The 22,967-nt window shown below is 45.8% G+C and overlaps 1 protein-coding gene across 1 annotated transcript in view; it reads left to right on the top strand.

The window, feature by feature from the left end:
* The window catches only part of CATSPERE (catsper channel auxiliary subunit epsilon), a 146,100-nt gene that overhangs the window by 63,428 nt on the left and 59,705 nt on the right, over window positions 1–22,967 (top strand). Inside the window, exons 8-10 of the mRNA XM_087718006.1 lie at window positions 688–1,174; window positions 13,866–14,340; window positions 18,423–18,862. Of these exons, the coding sequence (XP_087574132.1) occupies window positions 688–1,174; window positions 13,866–14,340; window positions 18,423–18,862 (1,402 nt within the window). The remainder of the gene's footprint in view (window positions 1–687; window positions 1,175–13,865; window positions 14,341–18,422; window positions 18,863–22,967) is intronic.

Raw genomic sequence — 22,967 nt, 5'->3', positions numbered from 1 at the left:
CAGTTATCAAAATTCAAGTGTTTTGCAACCACTGGGCATTTATGACTGTTGCAGCATCCTACAGTCACATGATTTCCATTTGCATGCTTCACAATAAGCTTCCCAAAAAATCAATAAGGAAGCTATTAGTAAAATTGCAAGTCACAGTCACATGCTGTTTCGCTTAATAAATACAGATGACATACTACATTTATTTGCCTCAAATATATACATTTGTTGATAATTTGGATGAGCTCCTCTTAAATCTGTTGTTTATTTGTCTGTTGGTATATGTGCAAATCTGTTTGTATATGTGAGGCATTAGATTAATTATGATTTTAAAGTGAATTAGTACTCAGTAACCATTTGATAAGCACAAGAACTGTGCTGTTGTGAATATAAGTACTATATACTTCATCGCTACAGCATTAATATTGATAGACTATGTTTGTATAGATCGGCTTAATGTACATTGAAATATTAAATTGAAATGCTATTTAACCAATTTATTATTTTCATTGAATTGTTCAGCAAAATTTGCTTTTTTGGACTTAAGTTCAGCATTTAATTGGGAGGTAATTGAAATTTATAGGTAAACATTATTAAATTACTAAAAAGAATTAGGGAATAAATCATATTGATGAAAGCATATTCAAATACTTTGTTTATAAAAATATAATAGCTAATTATTTGTTTGTTTGTTTGCAGAATATGGATGTTTGAAATACCTAGCGAAACAAACGACAACATTGCAACCATTGTTGGCGAACTAGTTACTTTTCAGGATTGTTTTGTACCTGATTTTCCTTTTATTATTGCCCAGCCTATATATCTATTAGGACCCGAAACAGGAGTTTCTGTCACTCTTCCAGCTGGTAGTGAAGCTATAATACAATGGAGTGCTTGTTATCCAAGAACAGCTATCGTAGTGACAGTTGATGGTATCTTCCACACTAGCAATGCATTTTTAAATGTAGGAGAAATAGAATTTCCTCCAAGCCTCATACCATCTAGCGCAAGGGACAAAGTCAAAGAAATAGGAATTGTTTTTCCAAATGTCTTCATTCTGATTGAAAACATACTTTATCAGGCAAGAATAGGTCAAGTTATCAATGTGGGAAAGATTTATTTTCCAGGAATAAGACTTATTGGAATAAAATCCAAAACTTGGTGTTCTGGAGAATATCCTTTGTCTGTGAGTATTTATAAAATGTTTTATATTTTATTATAAAGGAAGCTGTACTTATCCTTAAAATAAATACACAAGTGCTTCATATAATATGCAGCTAATGTATGACATCAAATCAGGTGAAATCAGTGGTGGATTTCAAAAATTTTTACTACCTGTTCTGTGGGCGTGGCTTATTTTGTGGGCATGGTTTGGCAGTCATGTGACCAGGTGGAAGTGGCTTGGTGGCTTGGCCGTCATGTGACCGGGTGGGAATGGCTTGGCAGTCATAACCAATTGAGCAGTCCCATTAAACAATAAACAGCAGTCTCCTTTTCTATTCTTTTTAATACTGCATGAAGTTTTTGCTCTAGGTTTTTTTTTTTACTAGGGGGGAGAGGTTGGCAATGGCTGGGGATTTCTCCTCTGTGAGGCACTAAAAAAATGAAGATAATATAAGGTCTCCTGCTGGAGTAGGGGGTTGGACTAGATGACCTCTGAGGTCCCTTTCATCCCTGGATTGCTGTGCTGTTTCAAAGCATCCTCTGAAGCTGCCTGTGTAGTGCCAGGTTTGTTGTCCTTCCTTCCTCTCCTTTTTGTGTCTCTCCCTCTATCCATCTATCCATACCACATTCACTTTCCCTTCCCTTTTTCTTTCTTCCCTCCCTTTCTCTCTACTTCCTTCCTTCCTTCCTTCCTTCCTTCCTTCCTTCCTTCCTTCCTTCCTTCCTTCCTTCCTTCCTTCCTTCCTTCCTTCCTTCCTTCCTTGTGATGAACCCAAGAGGTCTTTGGTAGAAGGAAGAAAAGCCAGACATTTTGAAACTAAGAACATGCCCATTGATCATCTGGCATTCTTAGAGCTTCACTATTGATTAGCTTAGCATGAGCAAGGATAGCTAGCCACACTTTCAATAAGCTCTCAACTCAAGCTCCATGCCAGAGGTCTTCAAACTTGGGAACTTTAAGACTTGTGGACTTCAATCCCAGAATTCTCCAGCCAACAGAGCTGAATTCTGGGTGTTGAAGTCCACGAGTCTTAAAGTTCCCAGGTTTGAAGACCTCTCTGCTTCATGCACTTGGGGATCCCCAAACAGTGAGGATTTCTTTCTTTTTCTCTTGAAGCCTCCCCCGCACCCCGCTTTTGCTCCAGGGAGCTGCAGGGAGGCTTGCTAGCCCCCCCCCCACTCTATTTTGGACCTAACAGGCCTTCTTGAAGCCTCTTGGCAACCAAAATGGGTGCAGGCCCCTCCCACCCTATTTTGGGCTAGCAGGCCTTCCTAAAGCATCCTGGGAACCAAAACGTGGCTTTTGAAGATCCTGGAAGGGGCGGGAGAAGGTAAGGTTGCGAGCCCAGGGGAGACGGGGGGCGCAGCAAGCTCTGGAGGTGGTGGCTACCAAGACTTACCTGTAGGCAGGAGGAGAAGACAGCTCAGTTGGGGCACAGGGCAGGCACCACATGGCAGCTTAGGCAGCCAAGGTAGCTTAGGCAGGGAAGCCACCCCCCAGAAGGTGAGCAATGACTAAGTAGATGGGCAGGGCATTTGCATTTAAAGCAGGTTGCGCATGCGCACAACATTAAAAAGGGGGGGAAATACATTTTTTCAATGAAGATAGTTCTGCACATGTGCAGAATAGAAAAGCAAGATGGCACCGCCAAGGATAGAACCGGTATGGTTCACGTGTCTACCGGAGTTACTACCTATCCGGCCGAACCGTACCGTACCGATAGGAACCCACCTCTGGGTGAAATGTTTGACAGATCTTATAGACTACATGAATTACATGAAGTAATAGATTGTGTCAGGATGAATAAATTGGAATTTAGTCTATATTAGTTATGGCAGGGTTGCTTTCTTTCTTAAGGAAATACTTTCCTTTAAGGATCACATTGGCAGTTTGGGGACCTTTTCTTAATGTCTAAATACTAGTGGCTTAGGGTACTTTGTTATAATTTCCCCTGCCTTATCTGATACTGGGGTAAAAGCATGGCTGCTGATGTTTATGCTACAATAATGCTTATGTTAGAATATTTCAGGTGCTCCCTGTGGTTCTGACATTGAAGACAATCCAAAAAGTCTGACATTTAAAATGGTTAATCATGTGAAAGCCATTGTAATCATATATATTTTTAAACATCTTTATTGCTGTCCTCTTTTTGCCATTGAAGGTGCTGGCTTGATCTTGAGAGTCCTAAATGTTTGGTGGTGGTATTAAAATTTGATTATGCTGAGGAGGTACTTTTCCCATTTGAACTCTTGTCAGTAGCAACTAGAACTTCACAATGAAACCCTATCTTAAGATGTATCAACTGCGGGTGCTCTTTAGAACATAGAACAACAAAGTTGGAAGGTACCATGGAAGCCATCTAGTCAGTGGTGGGAGTCAAATAATTTAACAACCAGTTCACCTGGAGTCAGGTTGGCTGTCATGATAGGTATTGTCCATCCCTATCCTACAGCTCCGCCACACGTGGGACAAGCCTCCCATGATGGCCAACTTGAACCTGGGCAAACCAGTTGTTAAATTACCTCTGACTGTCAAAGTGGATCCTGGGCACCCCACTGCAATGGGGAAACAGAAAATGGAATGCGCATGAGGGAAGAAGAAGGCCGCTTTCCTCTTCTCCCTGCTCCTCATCCTTCCCTCATGCTGACCGCTCAGTTTCCCATTTCTCCATCCAGCACCACGCTGTAGAGCTTGCTCCACCCCCCCCCATATGCCCTCGCTTCCACCAAGCATTTCTTTGCTAACCTGATTTTCAGCTCCATAACATTTCTCCATCACGTTCCTCGTCATTGTGTGCAGAGAAACAAAAGTTTGTGGGACTAAAAAAAAAAGTTCAATCAATCAATTCCAACTTCTGCGAGAAGTTGGAATTGATTGCTTGAACTTTTTTTTTAATCCAACAAACTTTTGTTTCCTGCACATGACGACGAGAAAAGTGATGAAAAACGTGACAGAGCTGGGAGGTTAGCAAAGAAATGCTTGGGGGAAGCCAGGGTTTCTGGGCACCAGGCAAGGTCTTTCTCCGGGCCTGCTGGAAGGAAGGCTGACATCTACTGACACTTAAACAAGGCCGCATTCCAGCTCTGGCAGGAAGGAGCAGCTGGCATGGATGCTGCAGGCAGAACACCCGCTCGCTTCACCTACCTTCCTGACCCTCTGGCGCTCCACTGGCACTTCCACTGGTGGCCTTCCAGCTCCAACGGTCCTTCGAGGAAGCAAGTTATCTCGACCCCTTCCAGTCGGGCTTCAGACCCGGTTACAGCACAGAAACCGCTTTTGTCGCATTGACCGATGATCTCTGGAGAGCCAGAGACCGAGGCCATGCCTCCATCCTGGTTCTCCTCGACCTCTCGGCGGCTTTCGATACCATCGACCATGGTATCCTTCTGCGACGACTGCGGGAGGTGGGGGTGGGAGGCACTGTTTTGCAGTGGTTCTCCTCCTACCTCTCAGACAGGTCGCAGTCGGTGTTAGTGGGGGGGCAGAGATCGACCCCTAGGCCCCTAACATATGGGGTGCCGCAGGGTTCGGTCTTATCCCCCCTACTATTTGACATCTACATGAAACCGCTGGGTGAGATCATTCGGAGACACGGGATAAAATACCATCAATACGCGGACGATACTCAGTTGTATCTGTCCGCCCCGTGCCAACTCAATGAAGCGGTGGACGTGATGAGCCAGGGTCTTGAGGCCGTTATGGACTGGATGAGGGCTAACAAGCTTGTACTCAACCCGGAGAAGACCGAGTGGCTGTTGTGTTTCCCTCCCAATAATTCGATCAGTGTTCCATCGCTCAGGCTGGGGGGTCAAATTTTATACCCCTCAGAGAGGGTTCACAACTTGGGAGTCCTCCTGGATCCACAGCTGACTTTCGACCACCATCTGACGGCTGTGACCAGGGGGGCATTTGCCCAGGTTCGCCTGGTACGCCAGTTGCGACCCTACCTGAATCGGGAGGCCCTCACAACAGTCACTCGGGCCCTTGTGACCTCTAGGCTGGAATACTGCAATGTGCTCTACATGGGGCTGCCCTTGAAGAGCATCCGGCGACTTCAGCTAGTCCAGAACGCGGCCGCGCGAGTGATTGTGGGTGCACCTCGGTTCGCCCACATAACACCTATCCTCCACGAGCTGCGCTGGCTACCTGTTGATCTCCGGGTGCGCTTCAAGGTGCTACTTGTCACTCATAAAGCCCTCCATGGTAGTGGATCTGCGTACTTGAGAGACCGCCTCCTGCCAATTACCTCCCTGCGACCAATTAGATTGCATAGATTAGGCCTCTTCCGAGTACCATCTGCCAGTCAGTGTTGACTGGCAACCACACGGAGGAGAGCCTTTTCAGTAGTAGCTCCGACCCTTTGGAACGATCTCCCCGTGGAGATTCGTACCCTCACCACCGTCCAGACCTTCCGCACAGCCCTTAAGATCTGGCTAGCCCGTCAGGCCTGGGGATAAAGATAATCTGTCCCCACCCGAATGATGAATGAATGTTGTTTACTATTTTTACTTTTATGTACTGTTTTGTGTCTATTGTCTGTACCCTCCCTTCCCCATTTTATGTAAGCCGCCCTGAGTCCCCTCAGGGAAAAGGGCGGCCTATAAATATTAATAAAATCCAAATCCAAAATCCACTTTGGCCTTGGGCTGCCGCCCCCATTGCTTTAAAGTAAGACAGTTTTCGCCTGAGTGATGTGATGGAAGGCGCCATGTCTCCATTTGGTTTCCATTGCTCCTCTCTTGGACTTTGGGGGACGGTTGTTGTTTTTTCCCCGCCTGGAAGGAAGTTGAATGAAAACCAGATGTGTTTCAGAAAACACAGATTTTCTGGAACACTTCTAACCAGTTCGCTGAACTCACAAAAAATTAGGTATTGGTTCTGCCAAACCAGTGTGAACCCGCTGAATCCCACCACTGCATCTAATCCAACCCCCTGCTCAAGCAGGAGACCCTATACCCATGATAGCAAACCTATGGCACACATGCCACAGGTGGCACATAGAGCTCTCTCTGTGGGCATGCCAGCAGCCATCCCAGCCCAGCTCCGCTGAGCATGCGCGTGTGCCTTCTGCCAGCCAGCTGGTTTTTGGGTCTCTACTGTGCATCCTGGGGATGCATGTGTGCTTGCATGGGGGTGGGGCACAGGTAGAGGGGGCATTGTATTGCATTTTGGGGGTTTGCATGCGTATGCACACCGACTGAACCCCATTTGAGGCCTGAAAGGCCGCCTGCACCAACTTAGAAGCCAAAATGGGCGGGGGGAGAGGTGCATGCATGGGGTGCACTTAAATTGCATGTTGGGTTGCACATGCACATGTGCTTTAAGCACTCGGCACCAAAAAAGCTAGCCATCTCTGCCCTATACCATTTCAGACATATGGCTTTCCAGTCTCTTTTAAAAATCCTCCATTGTTCGGGCACTCACAACTTCTGAAAGCAAGCCACTCCACTGGTTGATTGTTCTTACTTCTCCTTACTTCTAGGTTGCTTCTCTTCTTGATTACTTTCCATCCATTTTTCTTGCCTTGCCTTGCCTTTGGGTATTTTGGAAAATAGTTTGATACCCCTCATCTTTGTGACAGCCCTTCAAATATTGGAACACTGCTATCATGTCTTCCCCTAGCCTTTTTTTCCTAGACTAGACATACTCAATTCCTGCAACCATCCTTTATATGTTTTAGTCTCCAGCCTCCTAATCATGCTTGTTGCTCTTCTCTGCACTCTTTATTACTGTCCTCTGTCTAGATTCTTTTTTGCCTTTTTCAGATTTTAAACAGTTTTTGAAATATATAAGGCTATGCCTAGGAACCATTGCTTGAAGTAGATTCCCTGCTTCAGGGGCCCTCCCTTCCTTGTCCCACCTACTGACTCATTTAACTGACAGCTGTGGCAATAAAACACACCTTTTATAGCTATAAATAATTCATTCTTGAATTATTGGGCCAGGAAATGAATATGGAAGAAATGATACTTATGTGACAGTCAGTAAGCAAGCTAGGTAGAGAGACCTGAAGATATGTTACCTAGCTCTATAATCTTTAAAATGTGTTAAGTGTGAACTTTAAATACTATAACTAACAATCTGGAGAAGACTTAGATATATTTAAGCAACAGAGAAACTTCTGTGTTTTGAGACATTTCTCTCTGCAGGATACCAGAAATTAAGGGTATAATATTGATATTCTCATTATATCTTTCTTTTGATCTTTATATGATATCTAATGACATTTTAAATTATGAAGTATGTTGAGCTACAGTAGAATTATTTGTTTATACAGTAACTACTAAATAGTGCAGTAGTCGCCAAACTTTCTGGCACCAGGGAATAGTTGTGGAAGATAATTTTTCCACGGACTGGGGAGAGGGGGGTTTGCATGCAACCTAGATCCTGTGCATGTGCAGATGAAGTTTTACTCACCCATCGCTTGTGTGGCCCGGACTCTTAACAAGCCATGGATAGGTATTGGTCAGTGGCCTGGAGATTGGGGATTGGGGAACCGTGCTACAGTGGTGTATTAGACCAGGACTGAGAGACTCAGGTTCAAATGTCCAGCAGATCAAACAATTCATTGGTTCAGTTTGGTTTAGTTATTTTATTTCAGCTCATCTTACCTCATAGGCTTGTTGTTTGTATGATTAGATTATTCCATGTTTGTTATCTTTAACAGAAATGTGGGAAATAGATACAACTAAATACGTATGACTGCTAAATACAGTAGTCTGACTGTGTCATTTTGGAAGCAACTATACCAGGGGTGGGTTCCTGCCAGTTCTAACTGGTTCATAGAAGAGGTTTCACAAATCTACCATACCGGTTAGAACTGTTCCAGCTGTTCCAACTGTTCCAGGGGCTTCTTCAGAGGACCCGAGGCAAGAGCAGTGTTGAAGCCCTCTCTGAAGCAGCTGGAAAAGGTACGTGTGGGTCAGAGGGAGGGGGAGGAATTCAAACTTCAACCTTCTGGTGCTGTGCGGGGCTTTGGCCAAAGGCTAGAGGGAAGGACCCTGGACTCGCTTGTGCTCTCCCTCCCCAAGTGTGGTTTGATTGCAGGCGGAGCCATGTTGCCTTTTCAAACCTGTAATCAGTGAAGCTGGGCTGGATTTTTACATAGCCAATCTGGGGAAAGTGTGTGTGCTACAGCATGGCTCATTGCCTGGCTTCCTGCCTCCTCCTGTGATCTCCTCAGTGCTCGCTCATGCTCTCATTCCCCCAAATGTAGTGACTTCCTCTACAGGCCCCATCCATTCCCCCCCCCCATGCACACACAGCTGAATAAAGCTATGTAAAAATCCAGCCCAGCTTCACTGATTACAAGTTTGAAAAGCCAACGTGGCTACGCCTGTAATCAAACTACATTTGAGAAGGGAGAGCACAAGTGAGCCCTGAGGAGACCACAGGAGGAGGCAGGAAGCCAGGCAAAGAGCCATGCTGTAGCACACACACTTTCCCCCAGCTCCTTTCTTTCGGAAGGCTTGGATTGGCTCCCTTCCGGCTTCTCTGCCTCTCTTTTCACCCCAGCCTGCCAGCAGGAGGTGAGTGGGTGGGCTTTATTGCGTTCCAGGCATTTCCCACCCAGAGAGCAGCTGCATTTGCAATGGGGGAGGTGTTTGAGAAAGGCAGCGGGGTGGCAGAGGAGCTGTTTTCAAGCTATTGGAAAAGATATCCAATCCAACTTGCAATTGGTGAAGCTGTGTGTGTCTATGCGCGTGCTCGTGTGTTTGAGAGAGTGATTGAGAGAGGGAAGGGGCTAGGGGAGATAATCCAATCTAACTTCTCTGTGTGTGTGTGTGTTTGAGAGAGGGGGGAGGGAGGAAGGAGGGGAAGGGAGAAGAAAGAGAAGGAAACTTCTTTCGCAAAGAAGAGGGAAAGGGAGAAAGAAAAGAAAGAAGGAAACTTCTTTTGCAAAGGAGAAAAACAAATGCTGCCGCTTTACATCGGAACTGAGCATGCCTGGCTGTGGAATTCTGGGAGTTGAAGTCCACAAGTCTTAATAACTTTAAATTGAAAAGGTGCAGGAAATATTGGTTATATGGTTGATTATATGGTTATATATGGTTATATGTTATATGCAGTGACGTGCGGTCAGCTTTAGCCCTGGTGAGGCACTTTTTAGACTTGTGGACTTCAACTCCCAGAATTCCACAGCCAGGCATGCTTAGTTCCGATTTAAAGCGACAGCATTTTTCCCCCTTGCAAAATAAGTTTTCCCATTCTTTTTCTTCTCCCTCCCCCTCATTCCTCCCTCTCTCCCTCCCTCCCCCCTCTCTCAAACAGACACACGCACACAGAGAACATTGATCCCTCTCTCATTCACTCACTCTCAAATACAAACACAGAAGTTGGATTGGATATATTTTCCAAAGGCTTGAAAGCAGCTCCTCTGCCATACCCCCCCTTCCCCTGCTGCCTCCCGATCAAACTTTTTGAATTCCTCCCCCCTCCCCACACGCACCTTTTCCAGCTGTTTCAGTGACGATTTCAACTCTGCTTCTCCCTGCCCTGCCCTCCCCTCTTGAAAAGCCAGAGCTCTGAAGTCAGACTGAGCTAGTCGCTTCCAGAGAACTCTAAAAAGCCTCTTAAAATGCCCTCTACAGGAGGCGAGAGAATACGTGCCTCATTTGCATAAGGAATTCTTCGCTTGTTAACCCTTGCTTAACTCTTAAAAGGCGAAAAATTCCTTATGCAAAAGATGCCCCTAGTTCTCTGGTCTTCTCCTAGTTAATACTGAGAGCAGACACCAAGCCGCTGTGACTTGAAATCTGGTAGCAACTACCCTGGCTTTAATTATTTTAAGAAAATTATTTAAAATCCTTTCCTTTCCCCGAGGAGACTGGTGAGGCCCCGCCTCCCTTGCCTCTAGTGACTGCACGTCCCTGGTTATATGGTTTTATGTTTTTGAAGTTTTGGGGTTTGTGCAATACGAGCATTATGTTTCTAAAAGGATTTGGATGATTCCCTGCTTGTGAATGGAGCCAAACTTTTTTTAGGGTCATTACCTCATTATCTCTATCTGGCAGGCATGTGGAATGAGCCTCAGGCAGGCTTCTTTGTTAGCAGAAAGAAAGAAAAACAGCACAGCAATTTATGGCTAGAAAGCTACTAGGAGGTCATCTAGCCCAACCCCATGCTGCAGCAGGAAACCTTAGATTATATGGATTATTTTGGTGCTTCTAACAGAGAGGAAAATTGCCAGAAAGGAGAAATAGTTTACTAGGACAAGGCTGCCATGCAGAGGAGGGCAGAGATAGTCCTTGACTTATGACTACAATTGAGCCCAAAATTTTGGTTGCTAAGCAAGAGGGATGTTAAGTGAGCTTCACTACATGTTACCCAATCCATGACATCTCCTAGTGAGTGACATCAAGTTAGCCACTCCCACCCGGTCACATGACTGCCAAGTCACTCCCACAAAACAGGCCACACGTACAGAATAGGTTCTAAAAAATTTGAAACCCACTACTAAACTATACGTAATTTCTTTTTGTTCATTAGAGAGCAACAACATCTAGAAACTGATGCCTTAGCAGAGGGTGGGGAACCTGTAACTTCGTTAGGTCTTCGTGAAATAATTTTGTTTTGCTTTAGTGAAATTTTTCATGTTGTGAAGGCATCATATGTGTTCATTCTCTATATAAAGAAATTAGAAGCTGCAACAAGACATCATCTCAACAGACCATAGATTGTTAAGGAATTATCTCTGCTGTTGGATTAAAGTGCTATTCATGTTAAACATATTTCTCATATTCATCTTAACATGCATAGGCAGTAAAAACAAATGTCTCCAATTTATATTATCTCTGTAGTAATGGTGTATCCAGACAATTAGCATATGAGATCTACTTTAAACATTTATGTTAGGTTAGCATTATGTAGACAATTCTAAATAAGCAGGAAAATCCTAACTACAATATACCGGTATATTCAGAAATTTAAAAGAAAGGCATTTAGAGAAAAAAAATACAAGGAATTAAGATATCTGTCCCAAGAATGTTACAAACAAACAGGTAGGTTGTCAGATGGCCAGTCAGAAAATCCAAATAATAGGCAATTTCTTCTTCGTTTTAGTTACTTCTCTCCTTGATAAGTTTCGATCCATTGTTTTTTGTCCTGCCTTCTGGTGCTTTGAAAAATAGGTTGGCTTCCTCTTTCTGGCAGCTCTCAAATATTGGAACGCTGTTATCATGTGTCCCCAAGTTTTTCTTTTCACTAGACTAGACATACAATTACTGCAACCGTTTTTCATATGCTTTGGCCTTTTTGTTGCTCTTCTCTGCAATCTTTACAGAAACCCAACATCTTTTTTACATTGGGGTGACCAAAACTAGACGCAATGTTCCAAGTGTGGTCTTACCAAGGCATTATAAAGCAGTATTAATTGAGATCATGTGATCTTAATTCTACCCCTCTCTTACTGCAGCTTACATTGGCTTTTTTGACAGCTGCAGCACCCTGCTGGCTCGTATGTAAGTGATTGTCAACTGACAAAATTGCTTCACTGCTGTACTCCAGGCACCTAGTCACTCTTTGAACAATCCAAACTTCTTTGCACCTTCACCCCCTCAAACTTGTCAGTTGACAAGTGACAAATCACCTAACAAGCTGTGATGCAATTGAATGGGGGATGGTGTAAATAAGTTTGGATTGTTCAAAGAGTGGTTAGGTGCCTGGAGTACAGCAGTAAAGCAATATTGTCTGGCTTGATGCCCATAGTCAAAGTCTCTTATCTTTTCAAAGTCCTATCTCATTTGATCCAATCAGGCTTATACTCTCATAATCTCACTACCATAATAGCATTGGCTTCTGTGAGCGTCTTGCATTTCCTCCAGCTCTTTTCACATAAGAACTTCAAGAATGTTATATCAACCTTTTATGATATAGACCAACTGTCTTATGCCAACTTTCAGCCTTATCTCCCATGAATATATTAATTTTCAGGTCTTCAAGGAAAATCTCTCCATATCAGGCATACTACCATAAAGGAAAAGTGGTAGGTTGCAGGTGGTACTCCCCGGTATGGGCATACCGGAGCCTGCCCGGAGTACTGGGTACCATTCTGGTATGATGCTCCAGCTGGGCCACCCACCGGTCCGCACTCCTTACCTGTCCTTTGAAGCCTTCAGCGCTTCCATGCACGTGCATGGCACATTCAGTGCCCGTGCAACGCTCCGCCGAGCAGCTGGAGCGTCACGGAGCCTTGCGGAGGTGTCGCTGGAAGGTAAGACGCATGCGCGTGCTGCACATCTGTGTGCGCACTGCGCATGTTCATGTGGAGGACGCTGGGCCCCATTGCAACCATACTGGTTGCAACCGGATCCGGAACCCACCACTGATACAGATTTAATGGAAGAGAAATGCATGAGAGAGAGTTGTGTATTCTAGACTAGAGTACATGAGATTAGGCTGAATGTGCAGCAGTTCTACATTTATTACATTATAACTTACTAAATTAGAACAAATCTGCAGGATATTAAATAGATTTCTCTGGCAAGGGCAACCTATGAGATTTTCATTTTGCAAGTTATAATTACTGATCAGGAATTATAGATTTAGTTACCAACTTGTTTAGGTATTTATCCTAGCTTTGGTCAATGGCTAGAATACAGAAGACATGTCAGTATTTAATCTTTCTTGAGAATTATTGTTATTTAGTGTTTGACTTAAGAATTACTTTTAGTCCCTAGTGAAAGTGGTTACTGTAGGTATTCTGCCCAGAGTGTAATAGCATAGATTTGGGTGGTCTGATAAATACTGTGAATAGTAATAAAATAATATATTGAAATCTTGACAAGTATTGAGATTGCGTGTGCCAAGGAATCATTTTAGTACCTGTATTTAATGCCCAAAATATATACAGTTTACTATATGATGGCCATGGTTCATCCATGAGAAGCTGGAATTCAAATTCACTAATATTAAAAGTTATTAACTGAACCTATTGAAAATTCGTTAAAAATAATTCATACTTGTAAAAATGATGTTCTACTAAAATCTTAGATTGATTACCTTCTGAATATGCAGTTGGCCAGACTTGTGAATGTACTGGTACCAGAGTTTTTTAAAAAGCAGAATTACAATTATGCTAATATAAGATAGTTTTTCTTCTCATGGTCTGTATGGTACACATTTGTGGTTCTCATTTTATGTAAGCATTTATATGCTATTACACATGGATTTCTTTTTATTAATCTTTTCTCATTACTTGATGTACCTGTTCTATTATGAAATAATTAATTCTCTATGTAGCAATACAGAGGTGCACATTGAAGATAAAAGAGGAAGATACATAGGTACATAGAACCAAAATGCTGATATATAAAACCAAAAATACATAGGACAAGAATTTAAACAAATATCTGTTATAATTAAGCTAATGTAACTACATTTTCTCAATTAGAGAAATACCTTTTCTTATTAGAATAGCAATTCATTGTCATGAATGTTTGAGTTAAGTGAGGTTGAACTCTATACTCTTATTAGTTCCAAATATCAATATACTATATTATGTTTGTCAAATTTCAAATATGTTATGGCTGCTAGAAGTATAGCAATTATATGTAAGCACAATTTTTCTCTGTTTTTGATTGTCCTTTTATAAGTTGAAAATATGCTGTCATGATACTGTTAATTTTAATGAATATCATATAAACATTATAATCTTCATATTGTTATTTTGTAGAATGTGGAACATTATTTTCATAATTTTGTTTTCCTACAGGAGGGCAGAAAATTAAGTGAAATAATTTTATGGTCACAAGACAAAGTTTTTCTTGGATATCCTGAGAATGAATTTCATCTATTGATAACTGTACAACTATTAAGAGAAAAACTAAAATTAAAAATAACTGTTAATCTATTAATAGTAGGTGCTTGCTATGACTCACTTATTGCTTCAGTTTTAATACTGATAGAATGCACTGGCTGTATAAGCACAAAAGTATTATACATGGCTTGCTATAAAGAAGATACAGATAAGTGGATCTTGAAAGACTTTACCCTAGATACACCCGCTGTTGGTACCATACATATGGAAGTCATACATTCAGCAGTAACATCCTTGGTGTTGTGGGATGATGATACCATTTTCTATACTTACAAAGAGCATAAACAACATGGTTATCTTCTGGATTCTGAAACAAAAAGCAAATTTTCAGCAGCATCTAAAGGATCTAAAATTCATCAAATTGTTATTGGTTAAGTATTCTATGTTTTAATATAAATATAAAATGGAACTGATTACCTTTCAAACAGTAAAGTGTCAAACCTTGTAGAGGTACGATTAATAACAAAATTTTAAATTGTGTGACAAATGAAGTGCATTTGTCACAAGATATTGTTTGAACTACTTAGTCAATAAGAGAGCTGTATGGCCCTAATGAGAAGATGATTGTGAGGGGGTAGGGGCTGCTGCAGCTATATGGTGAATAGGTGGTCCAAGAAGGGAACCATTGGTTGGCTTGTTCAGGAAGAATAAAGAGAACTGTATTGAAATCTGGCTGGGTGACAAATGTAAGCCCCTATTTAACATTTGGCTTCCAGAATACCCGATGTTTCAGCAACTGTGATAAAAAGATGGCGCGAGTAATCAGGACCCTGGTCTCAGGCTGCTGTCGCTAAATGCCAGGTCTGTTGTTCACAAGGCTCCTCTCGTCCGGGACTTAATTTTAGACGAGAGGGCAGACATGGCATGTATTACTGAGACATGGCTGGGCACGGAGGGAGGAGTCCCCCTCGTAGAGATGTGCCCAGATGGATTTCAGGTGCTTCATCAGCCGAGAGCCCAGGGAAGGGGTGGCGGTGTGGCTATTGTTGTCCGGGAGTCTTTAGCACCTCGTAGGATCCCTGCTCCAGAGTTTGTCGGGTGTGAGTCCCTACTGGTGAAGCTGGACCTCAAGGGTCAAGTGGGTCTGCTGATAACGTACCTGCCTCCCAACTGCGTTGCAGCAGCCCTCCCCTCGCTCCTCGAGTCGGTAGCCGAGCTAGCAATTGAGTTCCCTAGACTTATGGTTCTGGGGGACTTCAATTTGCCTTCGCTCGGTGAACACTCTGATGGAGTGCAGGAGTTCATGGCCTCCATGACAGCCATGGGCTTGACCCAGGTAATTCGAGGCCCAACCCACTCAGCGGGTCACACGCTCGACCTCGTATTCCTCTCGGAGCAGTGGATTTGTGATCTTGGTCTGAGGGGTAATGAGATCATACCCCTGTCGTGGTCAGACCACTGCCTACTGAGGCTAGACTTCCGGAGGCCAAACCCCCACCGTAGGGAGGAGGAACCGACCAGGTGGTTCCACCCCAGGTGACTTATGGACCCCCTAAGGTTCCAGACGGAGCTTGGGGATATTCCTGATACTCTCGCCCACAGTTCGGCGGAGACTCTTGTTGCTGCCTGGCACTCAGCAGCATCGGAGTCTCTTGACCGGATTGCGCCACTACGGCCCCTCCGGGTCGGCGGATCCCGGAGGCCTCCTTGGTTCACCGAGGAGCTCCGGGAGATGAAGCGCCGGAGGAGACGCCTAGAGCACGTGTGGAGGTCCGATAGGTCCGAATCGAACCGAGCACTTCTGACAGCATGCACCAAGGAATACATCCGGGCACTAAGGACAACTAAAAGAACACACATTGCCACCTTGGTTGCGTCCGCCGAGTCCCGCCCAGCCGCCCTGTTTAGGATAACCCGCTCCCTCCTAAATAGGAGGGAGGCAGGGGACCCCTTACAGGGTAAGGCTGAGGATTATGTCCAGTTCTTGGCAGACAAAGTTGCTCGGTTTCGGTCGGACTTGGACTCCACCCGTGCAGATCCAGCCGAGGCACAGGGGAATAACTTGGCAGACCATCTCTGGGTTGAGTTTCAGGATGTTGCCTCCAGGGATGTGGACAAAGCTATGCAAGCTGTGAGCGCCTCCACCTGTATACTGGACCCGTGTCCCTCCTGGCTGGTTGCCAAAAGCAGTGAGGTGACACGAGGCTGGATCCAGGCGGTTGTTACCGCCTCCCTTCGGGAGGGGCACTTCCCTGCCGCACTCAAAGCGGCGGTGGTGAGACCCCTCCTGAAGAAACCATCCTTGGATCCAGCCGTTCTTAATAACTATCGTCCAGTCTCCAACCTTCCCTTTGTTGGGAAGGTTGTTGAGAAGGTGGTGGCCTTCCAGCTTCAGCGTACCTTGGAGGAAGCTAGCTATCTTGACCCCTTCCAGTCCGGCTTCAGGCCCGGTTACAGCACAGAAACCGCTTTGGTCGCATTGACCGATGATCTCTGGAGAGCCAGAGATGGAGGCCATGCGTCCATCCTGGTTCTCCTTGACCTCTCAGCGGCTTTCGATACCATCGACCATGGTATCCTTCTGCGACGACTGCGGGAGGTGGGAGTGGAAGGCACTGTCTTGCAGTGGTTCTCCTCCTACCTCTCGGACAGGTCACAGTCGGTGTTGGTGGGGGGGCAGAGATCGTCCCCGAGGCCCCTAACTTATGGGGTGCCGCAGGGCTCGGTCTTATCCCCCCTACTATTCAACATATACATGAAACCGCTGGGTGAGATCATTCGGAGGCACGGGATAAAATACCATCAATACGCGGACGATACACAGTTGTATCTGTCCGCCCCGTGCCAACTCAATGAAGCGGTGGACGTGATGAACCGGGGTCTTGAGGCCGTTAAGAACTGTATGAGAGCTAACAAACTGGTACTCAACCCGGACAAGACCGAGTGGCTGTTGTGCTTCCCTCCCAACAATTTGGCCAACGTTCCATCACTCAGGCTGGGGGGTCAAAATTTATACCCCTCAGACAGGGTCCGCAACTTGGGAGTCCTCCTGGACCCACAGCTGACTTTTGACCATCATTTGTCAGCTGTGACCAGGGGGCCATTTGCTCAGGTTCGCCTGGTACGCCAGTTGCGGCCCTACCTGAATCGGGAGGCACTCACAACAGTCACTCGAGCCCTTGTGATCTCTAGGCTGGAATACTGCAATGTGCTCTACATGGGGCTGCCCTTGAAGAGCATCCGGCGACTTCAGCTAGTCCAGAATGCGGCCGCGCGAGTGATCGTGGGCGCACCACAGTTCGCCCACATAACACCGATCCTCCGTGAGCTGCGCTGGCTACCTGTTGATCTCCGGGTGCGCTTCAAGGTGCTACTCACCATTTATAAAGCTCTCCATGGTAGTGGATCTGACTATTTGAGAGACCGCCTTCTGCCAATTACCTCCCTTAGTCCCATCAGATCACATAGAGTAGGCCTCCTCCGAATTCCATCCGCCAGCCAGTGCCGACTGGCGACTACGCAGAGGAGAGCCTTCTTGGTTGCAGCTCCGACGCTTTGGAACGATCTCCCCGTGGAGATTCGTACCCTCACCACCGTCCAGGCCTTCCGCACAGCCCTCAAGATCTGGCTATCCCGTCAGGCCTGGGGATAAGACCTGTACTTTGCCCCACCCTGAATGAATGTTGTGTTTTATTGGTTTATTTTTTATTATTCACATTTTTTTCTTTCTTGTGTTTTGTCCTACACTCCCTTCCCATTAATTGTAAGCCGCCCTGAGTCCCCTCAGGGAAAAGGGCGGCCTATAAATTTAAATAAAATGAGAAATGAGAAATGAGAAAAAGGAAGGAGAATGGGGATGATCTTCTATGAGACTTTAATGTCCTAGAATTCAGTGGGGATGCTAAACCTGGTCTTTCAATTAGCAGAGTAAAGTAATGTAATTTAGGCAGAATAATAAAATGAGACAGATAAAGACAGAAATTTATTCCGGAATGGTATCAGACTTTGGTCAGAGTAGAGGGACATTATGAGTTTGGCTTCAGACAGCAATTTTTTTGTGGGTATCTGGCATTCAAGTCAGAACTATATTCTGATGGTATCACCTAATAAAATAATTATCTTTATATTAAAAATAAATATGTGAATGACCCTATTTTCAGCTAGGAAAATTATTATGTCAAGTGGCCAATGTGACTTTTGTCAACTTAGTTTGCCTCCAAGACTTATCAAAAGAATTTAATATGTCACCATGAATTTTTTTTTTTTTAAAGAAAGTGGAAACTGAAATAAATAAAAATAATGATTTATTTGGCGTAAAAGCTGTAGCTAGAATAAAAGACATTATGTGTTTACCAAAATCATGTTTACTGAACAGTGAGCTCCATATATTCAGTAATGCTTATTCTACTTTGAATATATTTGAAATTACAGTATTAGTACATTAATATTTTATATAAAATAATTTTATTTCTCTAGAAATATACTTAATTTGGTATTCTTTTTCTTTTCCAGATTACGTTGGAAATGCCATAGTAAAGCTGGAAAATAATGCTCTGTTTTTCTTCAAATTTGAAGTGACAGATATTGTAAAGCTTACTCCTTGGGAAGATAGTGTTACAAAGTTTATATTTTATTTTAATCCTTCTGGAAATATGTTTTTGCTGACAATCTATGGCATAGATGTAGATGTCGTAGTATATCCATTGAAATTAGAAGTGTTTAGTGTTGCATCAAAATTGAAAGACGTTTGCCCATATATATCATTTGAAAACAATTTGAATCTCAATGTTCATTATATAGACAAGGGAGACAAAGTGGCATTTTGGGGTCAGATAGTATTTTTAGAAAATTATGGTTTATCAGTAGAAGTTGAAATTTACAGGCCAGAACTGTTGCAGACCAAAGAAATTATCCATTATGAAATAGCTCGTGGAATCTGCACTAAAAATAAGGTGAGTGCTTTCTATACACGGTATCATTATTTTCTACTTCTTGTTACTGTTCTTACTATATATGAACTAGACTGGATAATGGGGTGTATTGTATTGTATTGTATTTAGTTTATTTGTATGCCACCCTTCTCCAGGAGGGACTCAGGGCGGCGAACAACTCAGGGGGGAAAGGGGACATAAACACAATACACATACTTAAAATACACGAAAATCACACAGCCATATAAGTCGAGAGGGGAGGGGAACTCATCAACCCCAGGCCTGCCGGCACAGCCAGGTTTTGACGGCTTTCCGGAAGGCCTGGAGAGAGGTGAGGGTCCGGATCTCCGCGGGGAGTTCATTCCAAAGGGCCGGAGCTGCTACAGAGAAGGCCCTCCCCCGGGTAGTAGCCAGATGGCATTGGCTGGTGGACGGAACCCAGAGGAGGCCGACCCTGAGAGATCTAACGGGTCTTTGGGAGGTAATTGGCAGCAGGCGGTCTCTCAACTACCCAGGTCCAATACCATGAAGGGCTTTATAAGTTACGACTAGCACTTTGAAGCGTATCCGGAGACCGATCGGTAACCAGTGCAGCTCGCGGAGGATAGGTGTAATGTGGGTGTACCGAGGTGTACCCACAATCGCTCGCGCGGCTGCATTCTGGACGAATTGAAGTCTCCGAATACTCTTCAAAGGCTGCCCATGTAAAGCACGCAGTCCAGTCTTGAGGTCATGAGGGCGTGAGTGACTGTTGCGAGTGCCTCCCGGTTCAGGTAGGGACGCAACTGGTGCACCAGGCGAACCTGGGCAAATGCCCCCCTGGTCACAGCCGACAGGTGATGTTCTAAAGTCAGCTGTGGGGCCAGGAGGACTCCCAAGTTGCGCACCCTGTCTGAGGGGCGTAAATTTTCACCCCCCAGCCTGAGTGATGGAATACTGGCCAAATTCTTGGGAGGAAAACACAACAGCCATTCGGTCTTGTCTGGATTGAATACAAGCTTGTTAACCCCCATCCTGACCCTGACAGCCTCCAGGCACTGGCACATCATGTCAACCGCTTCACAGATACAGCTGAGTATCGTCCGCATATTAATGGTATTTAGTCCCATGCCGTCGAATGATCTCACCCAGTGGCTTCATGTAGATATTAAACAAAAGGGGGGATAGGACCGAACCCTGAGGAACCCCACATTTCAGGGGCCTAGGGGTCGACCTCTCTCCCCCAACTAACACCGACTGCGACCTGTCCGAGAGGTAGGAGGAGAACCACCGAAAAACGGTGCCGCCCACTCCCACCTCTCGTAACCATCGCAGAAGGATACCATGGTCGATGGTATCGAAGGCCGCTGAGAGGTCAAGGAGCACCAGGATGGAGGAATGACCTCCATCCCTGGCTCTCCAGAGATCATCGGTCAGTGCAACCAAAACGGTTTCCGTGCTGTAGCCAGGCCTGAATCCAGACTGAAAGGCGTCCAGATAATCGGCTTCATCCAAGGACCGTCGGAGTTGAGAGGCTACCACTTTCTCAACAACCTTCCCAATGAAGGGGAGGTTGGAGACTGGACGGTAGTTGTTCAAACTAGCTGGGTCCAACAATGACTTCTTCAGGAGGGGTCTCACCACTGCTATCTTCAATGCCGGTGGGAAGAAGCCCTCCCAAAGAGAAGCATTTACCCTCGCCTGGACCCAGCTCCGCATCGCCTCCTTGCTGTTCGCGACGAGCCAGGAGGGGCACAGGTCCAGTACACACGTGGCAGCACTCACCGCTCCCATGGCCTTGTCCACTTCATCAGGAGCAACAGGTTGAAAGTCAGTCCAGAGGTGGCGTTCAAGACCTTCCCCCGGTACCCCGGCTGGCTCTGCGCAATTGGAGTCCAGGTCCATCCGAAGCCGAGCAACTTTGTCCGCGAGGAACTGGACATATTCCTCTGCTCTACCTTGTAAAGGGTTATCCGCAACCCTCGTATTTAGGAGGGAGCAGGTCACCCCAAACAAGGCGGCAGGGTGGGACTCAGCGGACGCTATCAGAGCGGCAATGTGATTGTTCTTAGCTGTCCGTATTGCCGATAGATATGCTCCGATGCAGGTTTTCAGAAGTGCTCGGTCTGACTCAGATTTACTGGCCCTCCAGCGGCACTCTAGGCATCTCTTTTGGCACTTCATCTCCCGGAGGTCCTCGGTAAACCAAGGGGCCCTCCTGGATCCACTGCTGTGGATCGGCCGTAAAGGCGCAATTCGGTGGAGAGCCTCAGACGCTACCAAGTTCCAAGTAGCAACTAAGGTCTACACCGAACTGCGGGCGAGAGTATCAGGCATAACGCCAAGCACCGTCTGGAAACCCTGAGGATCCATAAGATGCCTGGGGTGGAACCACCTAATCGGTTCCTCCTCCCTACAGCGGGGGATTGGTCTCCGAAAGTCAAGCCTCAGTAGGAAGTGGTCTGACCATGACAGGGGCACGATCTCACTACCCCTCAAACCAAGATCACAGCTCCATGAGAAATACGAGGTCGAGTGTGTGACCCGCTGAGTGGGTCGGGCTCTGAATTACTTGGGTCAAGCTCATGGCTGTCATGGAAGCCATGAACTCCTGTGCTCCATTAGAGTGTTCGCCGAGCAAAGGCAAATTGAAGTTCCCCAGTATCATAAGTCTAGGGAACTCAAGTGCCAGCTCGGCTACTGACTCAAGGAGCAAGGGGAGGGCTGTTGTCACGCTGTTGGGAGGCAGGTATGACAACAACAATCCCACTTGACCCGCAAGGTCCAACTTCACCAGCAAGGACTCACACCCGACAAGCTCCGGAGCAGGGATCCTACGAGGAACTAAAGACTGTCGGATAACAATGGCCACTCCTCCGCCCCTTCCCTGGGGTCGCGGTTGATAAAGCACCTGAAAACCCTCTGGGCACATTTCTGTGAGGGGGACTCCTCCCTCCGAGCCCAGCCAGGTTTCAGTAATACATGCCAGATCTGCCCCCTCGTCTGTAATTAGATCCTGGACGAGGGGAGCCTTATGAACCACAGATCTGGCATTTAGCAATAGCAACCTGAGACCAGGGTCCTGATTACTCATGCCATCTGGCCTTGGAGTGGAACTCACAGGGCCGGAAGGGGGAATCCCTCGAATATAGGGAACCCTCCTTCCCCGGTAATGGCTTGCCCTGAAGTTCCCGCCATATCTGCCCCTCCCCATTATGACCCCTATGTTCCGGGCCACTCCCGCATCTGTGGTCCCTTCACCCTCTCCCCCAGCTACTGGATTCATCGGCAGGCCCTTTGACACACACAACCAAGGGCCGGGACCAGGGCCAGGGGCCCCTAGCACTTCTGCCAAAGCACTCAGTGTAGGAGGTCCCAGCTAAACTCCCGGCCCACCAAACACACCCATACATACAACCAGTCAATCCCCACAATACAAGTTAAAACAAAAACAGCAATATAATAATAAAAGTGGGACATTCAGTCAATCACAGTCATTTCATTTCATTCATTTCCTTTATTTGTATGCCGCCCTTTTCCCTGGGGGGACTCAGGGCGGCTCACAATTCAAAAAGGGAGGGGGGGAAAGACAAACAGTATTCCAATATGGAAACAATACAACATATTAAAAGAGAGCACAACAGTCACACAATTCGGGTGGGGTTGGAATCTTAACCCCAGGCCAGCCGGGACAGCCCGATTTTCAAAGCGGCGTGGAAGGATTGGAGGGTGGTGAGGGTCCGAATCTCCACGGGGAGTTTGTTCCAGAGGGTCGGAGCAGCCACCAAGAAGGCTCTCCTCCGGGTAGTTGCCAGTTTGCACTGGCTAGTAGATGGAATTCGGAGGAGGCCTAACCGATGCGATCGTATCGGTCTAGTGGAGGTAATTGGCAGTAGGCGGTCTCTCAAATACCCAGGCCCACTACCATGTAGGGCTTTATAGGTGATAAGTAGCACCTTGAAGCGCACCCGGAGATCGACAGGCAGCCAGTGCAGCTCGCGGAGGATAGGTGTAACGTGGGTGAAGCGAGGTGCACCCACAATCGCTCGCGCGGCCGCATTCTGGACTAGCTGAAGTCGCCGAATGCTCTTCAAGGGCAGCCCCATGTAGAGCACATTGCAGTATTCCAGCCTAGAGGTCACAAGGG

Source organism: Thamnophis sirtalis, unplaced genomic scaffold (assembly GCF_051295495.1).
Source record: "Thamnophis sirtalis isolate CommonGarterSnake01/CBP01778 unplaced genomic scaffold, rThaSir2_p1.2 scaffold_6, whole genome shotgun sequence".
NCBI classification, from domain to species: Eukaryota; Metazoa; Chordata; class Lepidosauria; order Squamata; family Natricidae; genus Thamnophis; species Thamnophis sirtalis.
This window is presented reverse-complemented; position numbering and strand designations above follow the sequence as displayed.